Genomic DNA, 16,204 nt, shown 5'->3' with positions numbered 1-16,204 from the left:
ACACACACACACACACACACACACACACACACACACACACAGTTACACACACACACACACAGTTACACACATACAGACAGACAAGCTGCTGGCAGCTCCCGCATTTGTGTGAATCAAAGCCCCATTCTAACCCTGTCAGTGTAAAGGGCTCCGCAACCAAGGGGGAAGGATGGGCGTGGTCCTAGGAAAGAGGGGCGGGCAATCCCCCAGACCGGGCTTTCAGCCAATCAGAGAGGAGTTAGGGGAATTCTTGTACAGTGCAGAGTTGCAAACTCTCAGCCAAAGTTGTGCAGCCCGGAGAGGCTTGTGTGTGTGTCTGTGTGTGTCTGTGTGTGTCTGTGCTCAGGAACCGTCCGGGATTTGTATCTGCCAGGGGCCCATCAGCAGGGCCCAACCACTAGCTGCCTCCAGCTACAGCCCAGCCCCACTGGGTGCCACACATCCACTCTTGGCTTCAGGGTCTCTCTCCAGCACCCCTGGGTGTCACATACCCGCCTACCAACCCCTCTGGGTGCCAGATCCACTCTCCAGGACACCAGGGATACAGAATCTGTGGATGTCACTGCTTTACAACGCGGGCACCAGTGAGTCCCTGGGCAAGTTGGTTTAACCATTTGTGGTGATCAAGTTGCCCCAACAGCAGCGAAAGGGCCAACTCTGTATGAGCAGCGGGGCCCACACGTTACTGGACCAGTAATAACTCTGTGAGGAGATAAGTGGGTGCTCCACTACACCAGACCCAGTTCTATCTGCCCATTCTGGAAAGAATCGCTTTTGCCCTATCTGTGCAATATTTGCCCCAGGGCCCATCCCACTAGGGGGCAGAGATGTACGCCACTGGACTGGCCCCATTCTATGCTTCTTCCCACTTTAACCTGTGGCCCGCTTACTGCACCAGCGGAGCCGGGAGTGGGGCTGCTGGATTTCCAGCCCTGGACACTGGGAAGAAACCCTCCTTCTGCATCGCTGACATCTTACATGGCGGGGACCCCGAGAGCCCCCCTGGCTCTTCAGCCCTGACTGCGGCTTCAGTGGGAGTCATTCACCCAGCCCAATACCAGCCTGCTGGTTCCCCATTCAGACCCACCCCGGTCACCCCTGAGTCCAGCTTCCACCACAGGTTGTCCCCTCTGCCACCCTACCAACCCCACCGGGCAGTGAGTCTCTGTACCAACAACTCCAGCAGAGCAAGAATGCACAAGAGCACCCAGCCGGCGCCCTGCAGCAAAGACCTCAAGTTTGGGATTGACCGGATCCTATCGGCTGAATTTGACCCCAAAGTGAAGGAAGGGAACACACTAAGAGGTAAATCCCAGCAGGCACTAACCGCTCCTATTGCTTACTAGCCCATAGCTGGCCTACACCTGGCTACTTGTTAGGCCTGGGCCATATGGCAGCACATGGTGTACCAGCCATTCCAATGGGGGCACGTATATCTAGACATTTACCCACTTGTCCCCCAGGCTTCACAATGACAGCTCATTAGATCCAGATCTTAGGTGTGAGAGTCAGAGTATTTGTAGAATTTTCCATGAAAATACCGTGGTTGGATTTCCACTGAAAGGGCCCTCCACCCAAACAAAACTTCTGTATAACTTTCTAAGCAACTTTTCACTGTCAGTTCTCACTCATGAAACAACAGTTACAACTGATTAACCGACCCGGAGCAACACTGACTTCGGCGTTATTGTTGTAACCAGAGAATGAGCAGATACCGTCTTAATTTGCAATTCACAAATACCTTTATATCCACTGGAATTTGCAATTAACGCGTGTCGGAACGTTGATTAGAATTGCATTTTCTTTGGCAGAAGGGAATTTCCTTCTGAATGTTAAAAAATCATGTCCCATAGAAATAGGACTGGCTATAATCAGCGCTGCGGAATATGTTGGCGCTTTATAAATAAATGTTAATAATAATAATAAGTATATAAGGGACTTTATTATACATCGTAGCTATGAGTACAGCTGAAGGGACACAGTGTCAAAGCAATTATTTATATCTATTCAGATTAAGAGCTGTAGTAAATAAGAGAGAGAGTAGCGCTGTGCGGCCATGGGGGTAGAGGAATACACACTGTTATATTATTACACACACACACACTCACACACACTGATACAAAGTATTCATTCCAGGTAAACAAACACTGTACTCGTTACATGATATTAATATGAATGCTGCCTGGGTCAGTTCTATGGGTGATACAGGGTAGTTAGTATCTTACTACAGCTTTATGTATAGGGCACCCATTGTTTAGTGTAGCACCCACTCACTATACTCACCTTCTATTCACTACTATATTCTCAGTGCAGGCTACTTGCCTGTTAGCCAGGGGCTTCTTGCTTAGTAATAACTTAATACCTATGTTTTGGTGCCAATGTTATTATAGGGGGATAATAGCAATATAGGGGTCCCCTCTCCCTGCGTGGCTTGGGGCTGGGCATGGTGTGCGAGTGCTTTGGAATATAACAGAGTTTTCCTTGTATCTGTAATCCCAGATCTGACCTCGTTAATCAGTGCAGGCCAGCAGTCAGGTCTCCCGGGCCAGCACATGCAGTCCACAGCCGGCCACTTCTTCGCACCTCTAGAGCCCCTGGGCGAGGCCTCGTCCCTCCTGGGCCAGTTAAACGGCAGCCAGAGGAGCTCAGTGCAGCAGTTTCAGGACACTTTTCCAGGTACATTTGGACCCTACGGGATCCTTCTCGCTCGGGGGGACCTTTATCTCCCTGAGTTTTAGCTGGATTGGCCTCCTCTGTCCTCTATGCAGGGAGCCCAGCAAGTTTATTAATAATAAACACAAGTTTATTAATTAGACTGGGAAATAACTAGGAAGGGCCTAGGAATATATTAGTCTATCTTCTGCTATCCATTTATTTCTGTATATATCATTATATCAGTCTGAGCCCTCTTTATTGATCCTTGTTTCCATCACCTGATAAAGAAAACTTTTATTATTTCTCTAATTCTATCATCTATCTATCTATCTATCTATCTATCATTGATTTATCTTTAGGTCTGTGTGCCCATATAACCATAATATATATATTAGTGTATTGTTTTATATCACTCTATAAAGATCACCAGTCTTTTCAGATAATATAAATGCAATAAATAATAGATCATTGCACTACTATATCTATATACACATCCCTTAGCTGTACATACATAATAATAATTCTCAGATTAGTACTATGTTTATAGCTTTATTTTTCTCTCTGATTATCTCTGGCTTTAGGTGACGGTAGCAGAAAGCTGTACATGTGGGGTAGGTTTAATACATATTTGGGGGGGGTACAGGCACCTGTAAAGGGTGGGGTTGGCACATGTTTGGGCAGAGTGGAGCTACCACACACCTGGACATTAAGGAGACACCTGTAGGGGCAGGGTGCCACACACCTAGGGGTTAAGTAGGCACAGGCTGAACATTGCGGGGAGTATTGGGGGCAATATTGTTATTGCAGGGGATGCTCATGTCTGTCCCCCTTTTCTCCACAGGACCCTACGCCGTGCTGACCAAGGACACAATGCCCCAGACCTACAAGAGGAAACGCTCCTGGTCGCGGGCGGTCTTTTCTAACCTGCAGAGAAAGGGGCTGGAGAAACGATTTGAGGTTCAGAAATATGTTACCAAGCCCGACAGAAAGCAGCTGGCAGCCATGTTGGGCCTCACTGATGCACAGGTAGGGGCCACTCGCTTTGGCTGACACTTGGGGTGCGGGGTAGAATCAAATACGAATGCAACCTAATCTCACCTATTAATGACTCCCCGTCTCTCCCACAAGAGGGACTACACGATTTCTGTTGATTTTGTTAACTGCAAATGCAATAATCACAGAAAAAGAAATTCATTGCCAAAAGTGTATTTTACAAGTAGTGTTGCGGGAACCATCACTGTAGGATAGGGATGTGCATTCTCCCCCCAGGTAATTACAGTTTAGTTCAAAACAGCAAAAAACAAACAAACAAAAAAAATTCAAATGACAAACATCATCTATATATCTGGATAGATGGTGTACATAGAAATCATAACTATATATATATTTGTTTCTATAAATGTGATCTTAACCTGCGGGCACACAAGTTGCTGCCCTATGTATTAGGATTTCAAAAATACAACCTAAAAAATGATCTCTGCAACCTAAAAAAAAGGCTTTTATTTGGAGTCTCATTATTTGCAAATGAAATCAAATAAACCAATAGACAATATTATAAACAAACCGCCTCAAAGAACCTTGAGATTCATTCGGGAGATTTTCTTTTTTAAAAAAGGAACAGAAGGGCTGAGATTCACTCTCAGTGTTACACAATGTAATCATTGTCATTTTCTGGGTCCGGCTTCTGTTTTTTAAAGTATAATATATATATATATATTGCTATCAATTGTAGGAAATGAATAATTTTTTTGACGGTTGACAGAATTCAATTTTTTCGTTAAGCCACAATTTACAAAATATTCTCTGATAAGGGAAACTGTATTTTTTCGTTGATGTTGTTCATTTCAAATGCACAGGGGAGTAAACTAGAATCATAAATCATAACTAAAAATGTATTTTTAAAAGTAGAAGTTGCAGGTACCCTATATATATATATAGTGTGTATATGTGTGTGCCGCACTCTTTCTATTATAGTTTTGTTTGCACCAAGGGCATTTGGACTTGTATAGGGTGTGCTTCTCTCTGTGTACTATATATATATATATATATATATATATATATATACAAAAAAAGTCCTCACTACAGCACTCCAAAATGCTAATAGATAGCTGCCCTTGTGCACTGAATACAAAATACAAAATAAAACACAGCCAGCACTTATATATATATATATATATAAGTCCTATAGGGCCGAACCGCCTATTCAGCTAAAAAATAAATACAGTCTAATGTAGCAAAAGGCAGAAAATAATTCCTTGCAATTTGCAAACATCATCAATATATCTGGATAGGAAACAGGTCTATATATATATATATATACAGGATTGGAATGACAGCACTCACAAGCTTTTCACGAAGAAGTCACATTGTTTCATTAAATAAATGTGAAACTTTATTAAGTCCAATGTTTCAGCTTCTAACTGGAGCTTTCATCAGGGACAGTCAAACATCATCAATATATCTGGATAGGAAACAGGTCTATATATATATATATATATTTTATGTTAGTCTTCTTAACCAGGGGTCACACCAGCTGCCGTTTTCTATTAGTATTTATTAGTATTTTTCTGCTGAGAAAACATTGGCTAATTTTTTGGAGACTCCAACATCACATTATTTAAAAAAAGAAATAAAAAAAAAAGAATAAATCAGTAAAAGATATAAAAATATATATAAAATCAAATTGAAAACAGCATAAACAGTGAATCTTGTGGATTTCACTCGAGTTCATACAAACGTAAAGTAAAGCTGTGATTTATTCTCAATGTTACTCAATGTAATTATTGTGATTTCCTAGGAAACGAGTATTTTTTTTTTTTAACGCTGACAGTTGACAAAATGTCAATTCTTCTTTGTTAAACCACAATTAAAAAAAAAGAAAGAAATCTCTGACCGATTTTTTGATGTTTGTTTAAAACTGTCTTAAACAGTTCCAGGAAATAATTCCTTTTTTTAGTATTTGTTAAATTGCGAAACGCAGGATCGAGAGGGAAGTGAAAATCTTTTTTTTCTCTCCTTTTTTAAACGGACTGATCCAAGCTGGGGAGACGGAGGGGGGGGGGGATATTAACATCTAATAGTGACTCTCCCCTCAGCGTGGTTTGGGTGAAGCAAGACTTTGGGGCTTTATGAAGCAATGCTCTCAGTCTCATCCTTATCCCTCCTGTTGCACAATGGAGGTTACAAATAAAGATGAGTAAATATTATCATTAAAGCTGAAAAAAGCGGAAGGGAAGGCTGAGTGGGTCCATAGAGGCGGCACTTCTGCTTTGCTGTTTCTTCTTTCCAAACTTAAGATCCTTTTGTGCAGAATCTTCACTTTTTATTGCATTTTTACTACTATTTTTTTTAAAGAGCGAGCAGTTTATTTGCTGTTTGTTTAAAGCCTCCCCGAAGGGTTCTGAGTTCATTTCAAGCCCTTTTGTACAGCGGTGTAATTACCCAGCTCTCAGGGGGGCAATAGTCACATATTTTTTTAAAAACAATTTTAATGCTCCCCGGAGGATGGAGCTGAGGTTCAAACGCACATTGTGGTTTCAGGATGGGAAATGGCTGCAAACAATGGCGCGGCACGACAGCGGGGACACTGAGAAGGGACTTCACCTATAAATAATTATAAATGTAATTCCAGAAATGCTTTCCCAGAGTAAAGTAACCCTTATTTGGCCAGTATTATTATTTTGCTAAACACACACATATATATATATACATATAGGACCTGTTATCCATGGGACCTGGGGTTTTCCAGTTAAGAGGTCTTTTGTAGTTTTAGTAAGTCTACTAAAAATTTAAACATGAAATAAACCCAATAGGGCTGTTCTGCCCCAATAAGGGGTAATTATATCTTAGTTGGGATCAAGTACAGGTACTGTTTTATTATTACAGAGAAAAGGGAATCATTTAACCATTAAATAAACCCAATAGGGCTGTTCTGCCCCCAATAAGGGGTAATTATATCTTAGTTGGGATCAAGTACAGGTACTGTTTTATTATTACAGAGAAAAGGGAATCATTTAACCATGAAATAAACCCAATAGGGCTGTTCTGCCCCCAATAAGGGGTAATTATATCTTAGTTGGGATCAAGTACAGGTACTGTTTTATTATTACAGAGAAAAGGGAATCATTTAACCATTAAATAAACCCAATAGGGCTGTTCTGCCCCAATAAGGGGTAATTATATCTTAGTTGGGATCAAGTACAAGTACTGTTTTATTATTACTGAGAACATGGAATCATTTAACCATTAAATAAACCCAATAGGGCTGTTCTGCCCCCAATAAGGGGTAATTATATCTTAGTTGGGATCAAGTACAGGTACTGTTTTATTATTACAGAGAAAAGGGAATCATTTAACCATTAAATAAAACTAATAGGCTTGTTTTGCCCCCAATAAGGGGTAATTATATCTTAGTTGGGATCAAGTACAGGTACTGTTTTATTATTACAGAGAAAAGGGAATCATTTAACCATTAAATAAACCCAATAGGGCTGTTCTGCCCCAATAAGGGGTAATTATATCTTAGTTGGGATCAAGTACAGGTACTGTTTTATTATTACAGAGAAAAGGGAATCATTTAACCATTAAATAAACCCAATAGGGCTGTTCTGCCCCAATAAGGGGTAATTATATCTTAGTTGGGATCAAGTACAGGTACTGTTTTATTATTACAGAGAAAAGGGAATCATTTAACCATTAAATAAACCCAATAGGGCTGTTCTGCCCCAATAAGGGGTAATTATATCTTAGTTGGGATCAAGTACAGGTACTGTTTTATTATTACAGAGAAAAGGGAATCATTTAACCATTAAATAAACCCAATAGGCTTGTTCTGCCCCCAATAAGGGGTAATTATATCTTAGTTGGGATCAAGTACAGGTACTGGTTTATTATTACAGAGAAAAGGGAATCATTTAACCATTGAATAAACCCAATAGGGCTGTTCTGCCCCAATAAGGGGTAATTATATCTTAGTTGGGATCAAGTACAAGGTACTGTTTTATAATTATAGAGAAAAAAGAAATCATTTATATATATATATATATATATATATATATCCCTGATATGTGTAGAACCATCCAGTAATAAATACCTATACAATATAGCAGCTCTTTGTGAATCACTGAGAGCTTACAATCTAAAGGAAGGGTTGAGCTAAGTGCGGGTATGTCCACGAATGCGAAACCCCCTTGGACAGAGGGACAGACCATCAGCCATATTATCTGCAATAACTTTTTGAATACCCAGAAATGCCAGACCCCTCATAGCAATGATTTAGGATAGTTCCAAGGTTGTTTGTTGTTTTTTTCTATTGCAACAGTTGTTCCTAGGGATGTTCCGACTGCCACCCCTGATCAAGCTGTTTTTTTTACTTGTTGTGCCCCATGACTTCTGCCTGCTTCCCAGTATTAAGTGCAAGCTGGGGGGGCTGGGGGGCTGCTTTCTCTCCCCGGTGTAGGAGATTAGTTGGAAGTTCAAGCCTGTTATGCTAGACTTTACCCAGCCCACAAGAAATGAATTGTATTTTATTTTTGAATATAGTTCCTTTGAATTTAACAGAACTGCGGGGCACTCTGTTCTTATATGGGAATGGGCACTGCCTGGCACAGATTATAGATAAGGAGCCCTGAGTGAGCTCCAGTGGAGCTAGCAATCTAAGGTCCTTATGTATGTGCAGTATGTATGTATACTTATTGTACAGCACTGCTGAATATGTTGGCGCTTTATAAATAAATGTTAATAATAATAATAATAATGTATGTATATCTTTATTGATAAAGAGCTACTTATATACGCAGCGCTGTACAGTAGAATCACACAAAGTCCTTGCAGATAGTGCCCTGGCTGGACCCTAGAGCTAAAAGGCAGCAATGCAATATGCCCTAGAGGTGCCCATGGAACACACAGCCCCTGCAGGCCGGATAGTTGCCAGAAAGTACCCCCCCCCACAACAAGTATGGGTGCCTCAAAGGAAATATGATTCAATTAAACCATAAAAGAGCAGGCAAAGAAATACTTAATATAAGTATGATAAAAAAAAGGGTAATTGATTTTTATTTAACTGGCTGGGAATGGTGGAATAAAGCAATAATCAGTTGTTATTTAGTTTTATTGCCCCTTTGCTTTCTTGTTGCACCACAACTCCCAGCAACCCCAGCAAACCTTTTGGGAAGTGTAGACCAACAACAGCAGGGGTAGCCCAGGTTTAAATTCCCTATGTTCCAGGCTAATTCCGGGTGTTTTTCTGACCCTGCAGGTAAAGGTCTGGTTTCAGAACAGGCGCATGAAGTGGAGGCACTCTAAGGAGGCCCAAGCGCAGAAGGACAAGGAGAAGGAGGAGGCCGAGAAGCCCGAGGCCCCCGGCTCAGGGGAAGTACAAATGGACAGAAGCAGCAGCCCCTACAGATCTGAAGGGGAGAGCGAGAGCAGTGACTGTGAGTCCTTGGACATGATGCCCAGTGACAGTGAACGGACTGAGACCCCCAGCGAGCCACAGGCCACCAGTGTCATCAAGTCCTCCCCACAGCACTGTGACCCCCTCTCAGATGTGCCCACTCCACAGAGCCCCCCATTACAATAAACTCTGGACACCAAGCGATGGAAGTGGCTCATTAATTTATGGATGACTTCTCTGGGAGACCCCAGTGTTGGACAAGCTGAGAAGATAATGGCTGGGCCAAGCTGGTACCACTGAATTGTTCCAACCGGCCACTAGGGGGCCGGGGCTCAGACTTCCCATCCCAATAGGTAAAAGAGGGGGGCACTATCTGACTGATGGATTATTATCTCTGCATGGGTGGGGCTGTGCCTTACCCTCTTGTCTACAAACAACTGACTGCCCCTCGCTTGGTCTGAATAGCACCCAAACTGCACCTCATTTACTACATGTAAGTGCCCCTAGGTGTATGTGTGAGTGGGGATAAGAGGGTGTCAGCACATACGCTAAGGATCTGAGGCGACTGGGACCATCTGTTTAAAGGGCCTGTAAGTGTTTGCTATTGGTGCTGTCAGCATTTTAATTCCTCCTTGCAGTGTTCTAGTCTGTGCTTAAAGGGCCAGTCACACTAGAAACAGAAAATATTCAGTATACATTTCATTGTTAAAATACCTAAAACCTTTACTTGCAGCAAAAACCCTATTTTTTATGGCTTTTGACATCCGACCCTAACTCGCCAGTATTAAAATCATAAAAGTTTAGTAAATAGCAAATTTGTTACATGCCATGCAACGTGGGCCCTACAGCCGTGAAATGTGGCCCTTATGGCTATGTATTAGCTAAAACCATATGACGGGGCTAATACTAATGCAGAGTAACACAAAAATGGATTTAAATATATATAAAGCCATTATATGGTGTAACTGGCCCTTTTCATAAAAACCCTAGGCCCAAAGTATTACCCCGACTATGGAATAAAGCCATTATTAAGTAGTAGACAAATAGGGATTTTGCCATATAGGGAGCAATTTGAACCATTTCTTGTAACCGATAGCAACCAATCAATAGACAGCATTTATGGCTTCCCAGAAGGCAAGAACAAGGTATAAATTCTGAATAGGATTAAAAGTATAATATTCTGCTCAGGAGAAGATGGACCTTGCACTTTGCCCCAAAGGCAACCCCACCATCTGGGAGCATAAGGGTAACAGAGCTACGGGGGTAAATAAGGCTCAGTCCCTAGTCTGGGGGGGGTGCCCCCCTGTAATTAGCAGCACTGCAGTGAAGGGAGGAATCCAATCAATTTCTAATTCTCTCCCCTAATGGGTTTCCAGCATGTTCTCTGTTCTGTGATCTCTCTAAAAGAATTAAAATGTGAAATGTTTTTGGAACATGCAGACTCTTTGCAATGTGTATCTGTCTCTAGCCATGCACTGAACTTACTGTAAATAAAATCTTTATTATGGTTTTACAGCAAGTGCGAGTCAGTCCTTGTCTGTGCCCCCTCCTACTGTTACCCAGTCATATAGGGACTTCCATGGGCTCAGAACCAGTCAATGAGTAAAATAAGCCCATATACACACACACATATATATATATCTATATATATATCTATATATATCTATCTATCTATCATCTATCTATATCTATATATCTATATATATCTATATATATATATATATAATGTGGGTGTGTGTATATATATATATATTTTTTTTCTTACTATTTGGACCAATTAAAATGTAAACTCTGATATTTATAATCCCTGTTCACTGAACGTTTTGGACCCTGCAAACAAAGTTAAGATCTGGGTAAACAACAATAATAACTTAAGGGTTAATTGTTAATTGTGGGTCCAAAAAATACTGAATGTTTTTTTTTTTTCATTTCAATCTGAATGCCGTTTTATATTTGCGGGATTTATGGTTTGGAACTTCAGCAGCACAAACACAGCTTTGCAATAATGTATATATTATATATATTCCACCCATAATCAAAATATTGATAGGAAGGTAACTGTAGCGATCGTTTAAAAGCAAGGTGGATTAAAGATTAATTTGAACAATTAGTAGGGTCGTTTTTATTTCTACTGTGAAGGATAGCGATCTTCAAAATCGATGTAATATCTGCGGTTACACTGGATTTTTCAATAACCAAGGACAATCCTCTGTTGCCTTTGATGCTGTTCGGTATAATTGAATCGAATAAAACAAATTTAGGGAGAACGATGGGAAAGTTATAGTTAGGAACCGATTTCTGCGGAGGAGATGATTCCTAAGCGCTTTGCGCTTTTGCGCATATGGTCCGTTAATATCCATAATATAACCCCAAATTCTGCCTACAGAACATTTACAGTAGGGAACATTTATTTTTATTAACTATAACTTCGGCCTTAAAAATATAAATGGGTCCACTACATTAATCACCTATGCTGTACAAAGATGGGTACATTATATGTATTCCTAGTATACAATAATTCACGAAATCACCGGCATTACCTTATAGGAATTATGTTAATGAAAAAATCGTTTCGGTAATAGAACAGGTGAAATAGATTCAAATCGTACAGATTTGACGATTAAATTACTCCAGCAACAAAAGAAACGAGTCTGAATAGTATATGTATTTGCGTCTAGACGCAGTCACGACCGACTAAAGCTTTTAGCGCATTACTCACTGTTTTTACATTACTCTTATGTTTTTAGACAATAAAAAAATGATGGGAAATAATCGTTTATTGTCCTGAGGCAATTTCTTTAATCGAAATTAAATGAAATATAATGGAGAGATTCCCAAACCCTGGTTAGTAAAATGAAACGAATCCGGACGCACTGCCGTAAATTTAAACAAATTGGTATCGGTATTCAGTATCTTTGCTCAATAAACTTGTACATTTAAGTTGAAATAAAAACAAAGGTATTAAATAAACGAATATTTCCTTACAAATGAAAAAAACTTGTATTAATCAAAATCTAGAGCGGCTAATGCGACTTTCCCCCTGTACTCAAATAAAACCATCTGTAGGGAGCAAAGAGCGATTTAACTATAATCGCATGTAGTTGGGTTTCTGAAGAATCGTCTTGCTGTCAAGGGGCAATGAATGTGAATGAGAAGAGAAGGGATCTGAGTGTAGAAGTAGCCGCTCGCAGTCACAGTCGGCGATAGTCGCAGTCATTCAGGCAGCGTATGATCTATATCGCACGGGTATATACAATTGGATGAAACAATAACGATTTTCTATTTTTTTTTAAATATATTTTGTGATCCACTTCTCTTGGGTCCTGAGTCCTATTCTGATACTAAATGTATCCTTCATTCACTATATTCCATATATTAATATTACCTTGGTGTAACTTTATGTTACTTGGCTCCTCAGCTAATTCATTTTAGGGTCTTTAAAACTTTATGAAGTTGAATTGTGTTACAATAAATATTGAAATTGCTCATTGCCCTATTGGGCTCCCCACACTCTGTACTCCTACAGCCACAGGGGCTGCCATTGAGTTTGCCATACTGCTTTATATCTCAATTAGATTGCTAAGTAATTACATTAAGGATAATGTTAGGTTCCCATTTTCCCCACAAACCTGCCCCTACTCTCCTGAAACACTGGTGGGACATTAGCCTTAAGTGTAGGGTTTAAAATCCTGCAGTTAATAGCTAGAATCTCAGCCATAAAGCAGGGCAGGACTGCTGCTTACAATGGGGGGATCAGATAGGATCTGTGCCACTGTGACAGAATGCTCTGTTATACAGATAGCTAGAATCTCAGCCATAAAGCAGGGCAGGACTGCTGCTTACAATGGGGGGATCAGATAGGATCTGTGCCACTGTGACAGAATGCTCTGTTATACAGATAGCTAGAATCTCAGCCATAAAGCAGGGCAGGACTGCTGCTTACAATGGGGGGATCAGATAGGATCTGTGCCACTGTGACAGAATGCTCTGTTATACAGATAGCTAGAATCTCAGCCATAAAGCAGGGCAGGACTGCTGCTTACAATGGGGGGATCAGATAGGATCTGTGCCACTGTGACAGAATGCTCTGTTATACAGATAGCTAGAATCTCAGCCATAAAGCAGGGCAGGACTGCTGCTTACAATGGGGGGGATCAGATAGGATCTGTGCCACTGTGACAGAATGCTCTGTTATACAGATAGCTGGAATCTCAGCCATAAAGCAGGGCAGGACTGCTGCTTACAATGGGGGGTTGGGGGGGGGGGTCAGATAGGATCTGTGCCACTGTGACAGAATGCTCTGTTATACAGATAGCTAGAATCTCAGCCATAAAGCAGGGCAGGACTGCTGCTTACAATGGGGGGGATCAGATAGGATCTGTGCCACTGTGACAGAATGCTCTGTTATACAGATAGCTAGAATCTCAGCCATAAAGCAGGGCAGGACTGCTGCTTACAATGGGGGGATCAGATAGGATCTGTGCCACTGTGACAGAATGCTCTGTTATACAGATAGCTAGAATCTCAGCCATAAAGCAGGACAGGACTGCTGCTTACAATGGGGGGATCAGATAGGATCTGTGCCACTGTGACAGAATGCTCTGTTATACAGATAGCTAGAATCTCAGCCATAAAGCAGGGCAGGACTGCTGCTTACAATGGGGGGGATCAGATAGGATCTGTGCCACTGTGACAGAATGCTCTGTTATACAGATAGCTAGAATCTCAGCCATAAAGCAGGGCAGGACTGCTGCTTACAATGGGGGGATCAGATAGGATCTGTGCCACTGTGACAGAATGCTCTGTTATACAGATAGCTAGAATCTCAGCCATAAAGCAGGGCAGGACTGCTGCTTACAATGGGGGGATCAGATAGGATCTGTGCCACTGTGACAGAATGCTCTGTTATACAGATAGCTAGAATCTCAGCCATAAAGCAGGGCAGGACTGCTGCTTACAATGGGGGGATCAGATAGGATCTGTGCCACTGTGACAGAATGCTCTGTTATACAGATAGCTAGAATCTCAGCCATAAAGCAGGGCAGGACTGCTGCTTACAATGGGGATCAGATAGGATCTGTGCCACTGTGACAGAATGCTCTGTTATACAGATAGCTAGAATCTCAGCCATAAAGCAGGGCAGGACTGCTGCTTACAATGGGGATCAGATAGGATCTGTGCCACTGTGACAGAATGCTCTGTTATACAGATAGCTAGAATCTCAGCCATAAAGCAGGGCAGGACTGCTGCTTACAATGGGGGGATCAGATAGGATCTGTGCCACTGTGACAGAATGCTCTGTTATACAGATAGCTAGAATCTCAGCCATAAAGCAGGGCAGGACTGCTGCTTACAATGGGGGGGGATCAGATAGGATCTGTGCCACTGTGACAGAATGCTCTGTTATACAGATAGCTAGAATCTCAGCCATAAAGCAGGACTAGAGCAATGTAACAGACCATGGTGGGATGTAGCTTGTGCAGCTCATGTGACACGGGGGGGGTTGGGGGTTTCAGTAGCCAAATCAAATGATTTAGTGTAAAATAAACCGGTGTTTCTTTCTTGTTCTTCACTTCTATTGTAAACACATTATTTCCCTTTGGCTCCATCTCACTGATACTCTGTGTCACTAAGTAAACAAACAAAGCAGAGCCCTGACCCTGCCGCCCCTGGCACGGAGCTCTGAGAGCACAACCGAGTACTAGAGGGGGAGAGTGATCATTGGGGGGCCCTAATCCTTACTATATATGCGCTGTCCTCTGCTGACCGGTAACAGAATAATTAAAAGGGGTGGTTCATCTTAGGTTAACTTTTAGTATGTTATAGAAAGGGCAATTCTAAGCAACTTTTCAATTGGTCATCTTTATTTTTTTTTAATAGTGTTTGAATTATTTGCCTTCTTCTTCTGACTCTTTGCAGCTTTCAAACAGGGGTCGCTGACCCCGGCAGCCAAAATACTATTGCTCTGTGAAACCCCAGTGTGATTGTTATTGTTACTTTTTAGTACTTATTTTTCTATTCAAGTCCTCTCCTATTAATATATAATTTCTTTCATTCAAACCACACCGTGGTTTCCAAGTTAATTTGGACCCTAGCAACCAAATAGCTGCCGAAACTCAAAAACAGGAGAGCTGTTGAACAAAAACGTAACAAAATTAAAAAACTACAAAAAATAGAATGAAGACCAATTGCAAATTCCCTCAGAATATTACTCTCTACATCATACTAAAGGTTAACTCAAAGGTGAACAACCCCTTTTACCACTGAATGCCACTTGCCTATAGGGACACATGAGTAAACGATATTTTTTCCCCCCAACTCCTCTCCTTTCCCTGTATTCCCAGCACAAATACAATACAGGTATAGGACCCGTTATCCAGAATGCTCGGGACCAAGGGTATTCCAGATAAGGGGTCTTCCCATAATTTGGATCTTCATACCTTTAGTCTACTTAGAAATCAATAAAACATTAATTAAACCCACAAGGATTATATTACATCCAGTTGGGATCAAGTACAGGTACTGTTTTATTATTACAGAGAAAAAGGGAATCATTTAACCATTAAATAAACCCAATAGGGCTGTTCTGCCCCATTAAGGGGTAATTATATCTTAGTTGGGATCAAGTACAGGTACTGTTTTATTATTACAGAGAAAAGGGAATCATTTAACCATTAAATAAACCCAATAGGGCTGTTCTGCCCCATTAAGGGGTAATTATATCTTAGTTGGGATCAAGTACAGGTACTGTTTTATTATTACAGAGAAAAGGGAATCATTTAACCATTAAATAAACCCAATAGGGCTGTTCCGCCCCCAATAAGGGGTAATTATATCTTAGTTGGGATCAAGTACAGGTACTGTTTTATTATTACAGAGAAAAGGGAATCATTTAACCATTAAATAAACCCAATAGGGTTGTTCTGCCCCAATAAGGGGTAATTATATCTTAGTTGGGATCAAGTACAGGTACTGTTTTATTATTACAGAGAAAAGGGAATCATTTAACCATTAAATAAACCCAATAGGGTTGTTCTGCCCCAATAAGGGGTAATTATATCTTAGTTGGGATCAAGTACAGGTACTGTTTTATTATTACAGAGAAAAGGGAATCATTTAACCATTAAATAAACCCAATAGGGCTGTTCTGCCCCC

At 41.1% G+C, this 16,204-nt stretch overlaps 1 protein-coding gene across 3 annotated transcripts; it reads left to right on the top strand.

The window, feature by feature from the left end:
* The first annotated feature begins 259 nt into the window (after positions 1-259).
* On the top strand, positions 260-10,568 carry hlx (H2.0 like homeobox). 3 transcript variants are annotated; one of them, XM_004914793.4, is made up of 5 exons: positions 260-1,305; positions 2,500-2,676; positions 3,237-3,266; positions 3,497-3,681; positions 8,912-10,568. In XM_004914793.4, exons 1-5 carry the CDS (start codon positions 828-830, stop codon positions 9,233-9,235), a joined length of 1,194 nt encoding a protein of 397 aa, XP_004914850.1. In that variant the 5' UTR covers positions 260-827; the 3' UTR covers positions 9,236-10,568. The 3 variants fall into 3 exon arrangements, with proteins under 3 accessions (XP_004914850.1, XP_002936060.1, XP_004914851.1); XM_002936014.5 differs by lacking the exon at positions 3,237-3,266 and having other exon boundaries at positions 261-1,305; XM_004914794.4 differs by lacking the exons at positions 2,500-2,676; positions 3,237-3,266 and having other exon boundaries at positions 261-1,305.
* Positions 10,569-16,204: the final 5,636 nt, after the last annotated feature.

The sequence above is a fragment of the Xenopus tropicalis genome, chromosome 5 (assembly GCF_000004195.4).
Source record: "Xenopus tropicalis strain Nigerian chromosome 5, UCB_Xtro_10.0, whole genome shotgun sequence".
NCBI classification, from domain to species: domain Eukaryota; kingdom Metazoa; phylum Chordata; class Amphibia; order Anura; family Pipidae; genus Xenopus; species Xenopus tropicalis.
Note: the sequence above shows the minus strand (reverse complement) of the source record. Positions and strands in the feature narration are given on the sequence as shown.

What these genes read in the sequence shown, in the direction of transcription:
- hlx (XM_004914793.4), top strand. Translation starts at nt 828, where the DNA reads ATGTACGCCACTGGACTGGCCCCATTCTATGCTTCTTCCCACTTTAAC. An exon ending in CAGAAAGCTGTACATGTGGG is followed by an intron (nt 3,267 to 3,496) that starts GTAGGTTTAATA and finishes TTTTCTCCACAG; the next exon opens with GACCCTACGCCGTGCTGACC. An exon ending in TGGGCCTCACTGATGCACAG is followed by an intron (nt 3,682 to 8,911) that starts GTAGGGGCCACT and finishes CTGACCCTGCAG; the next exon opens with GTAAAGGTCTGGTTTCAGAA.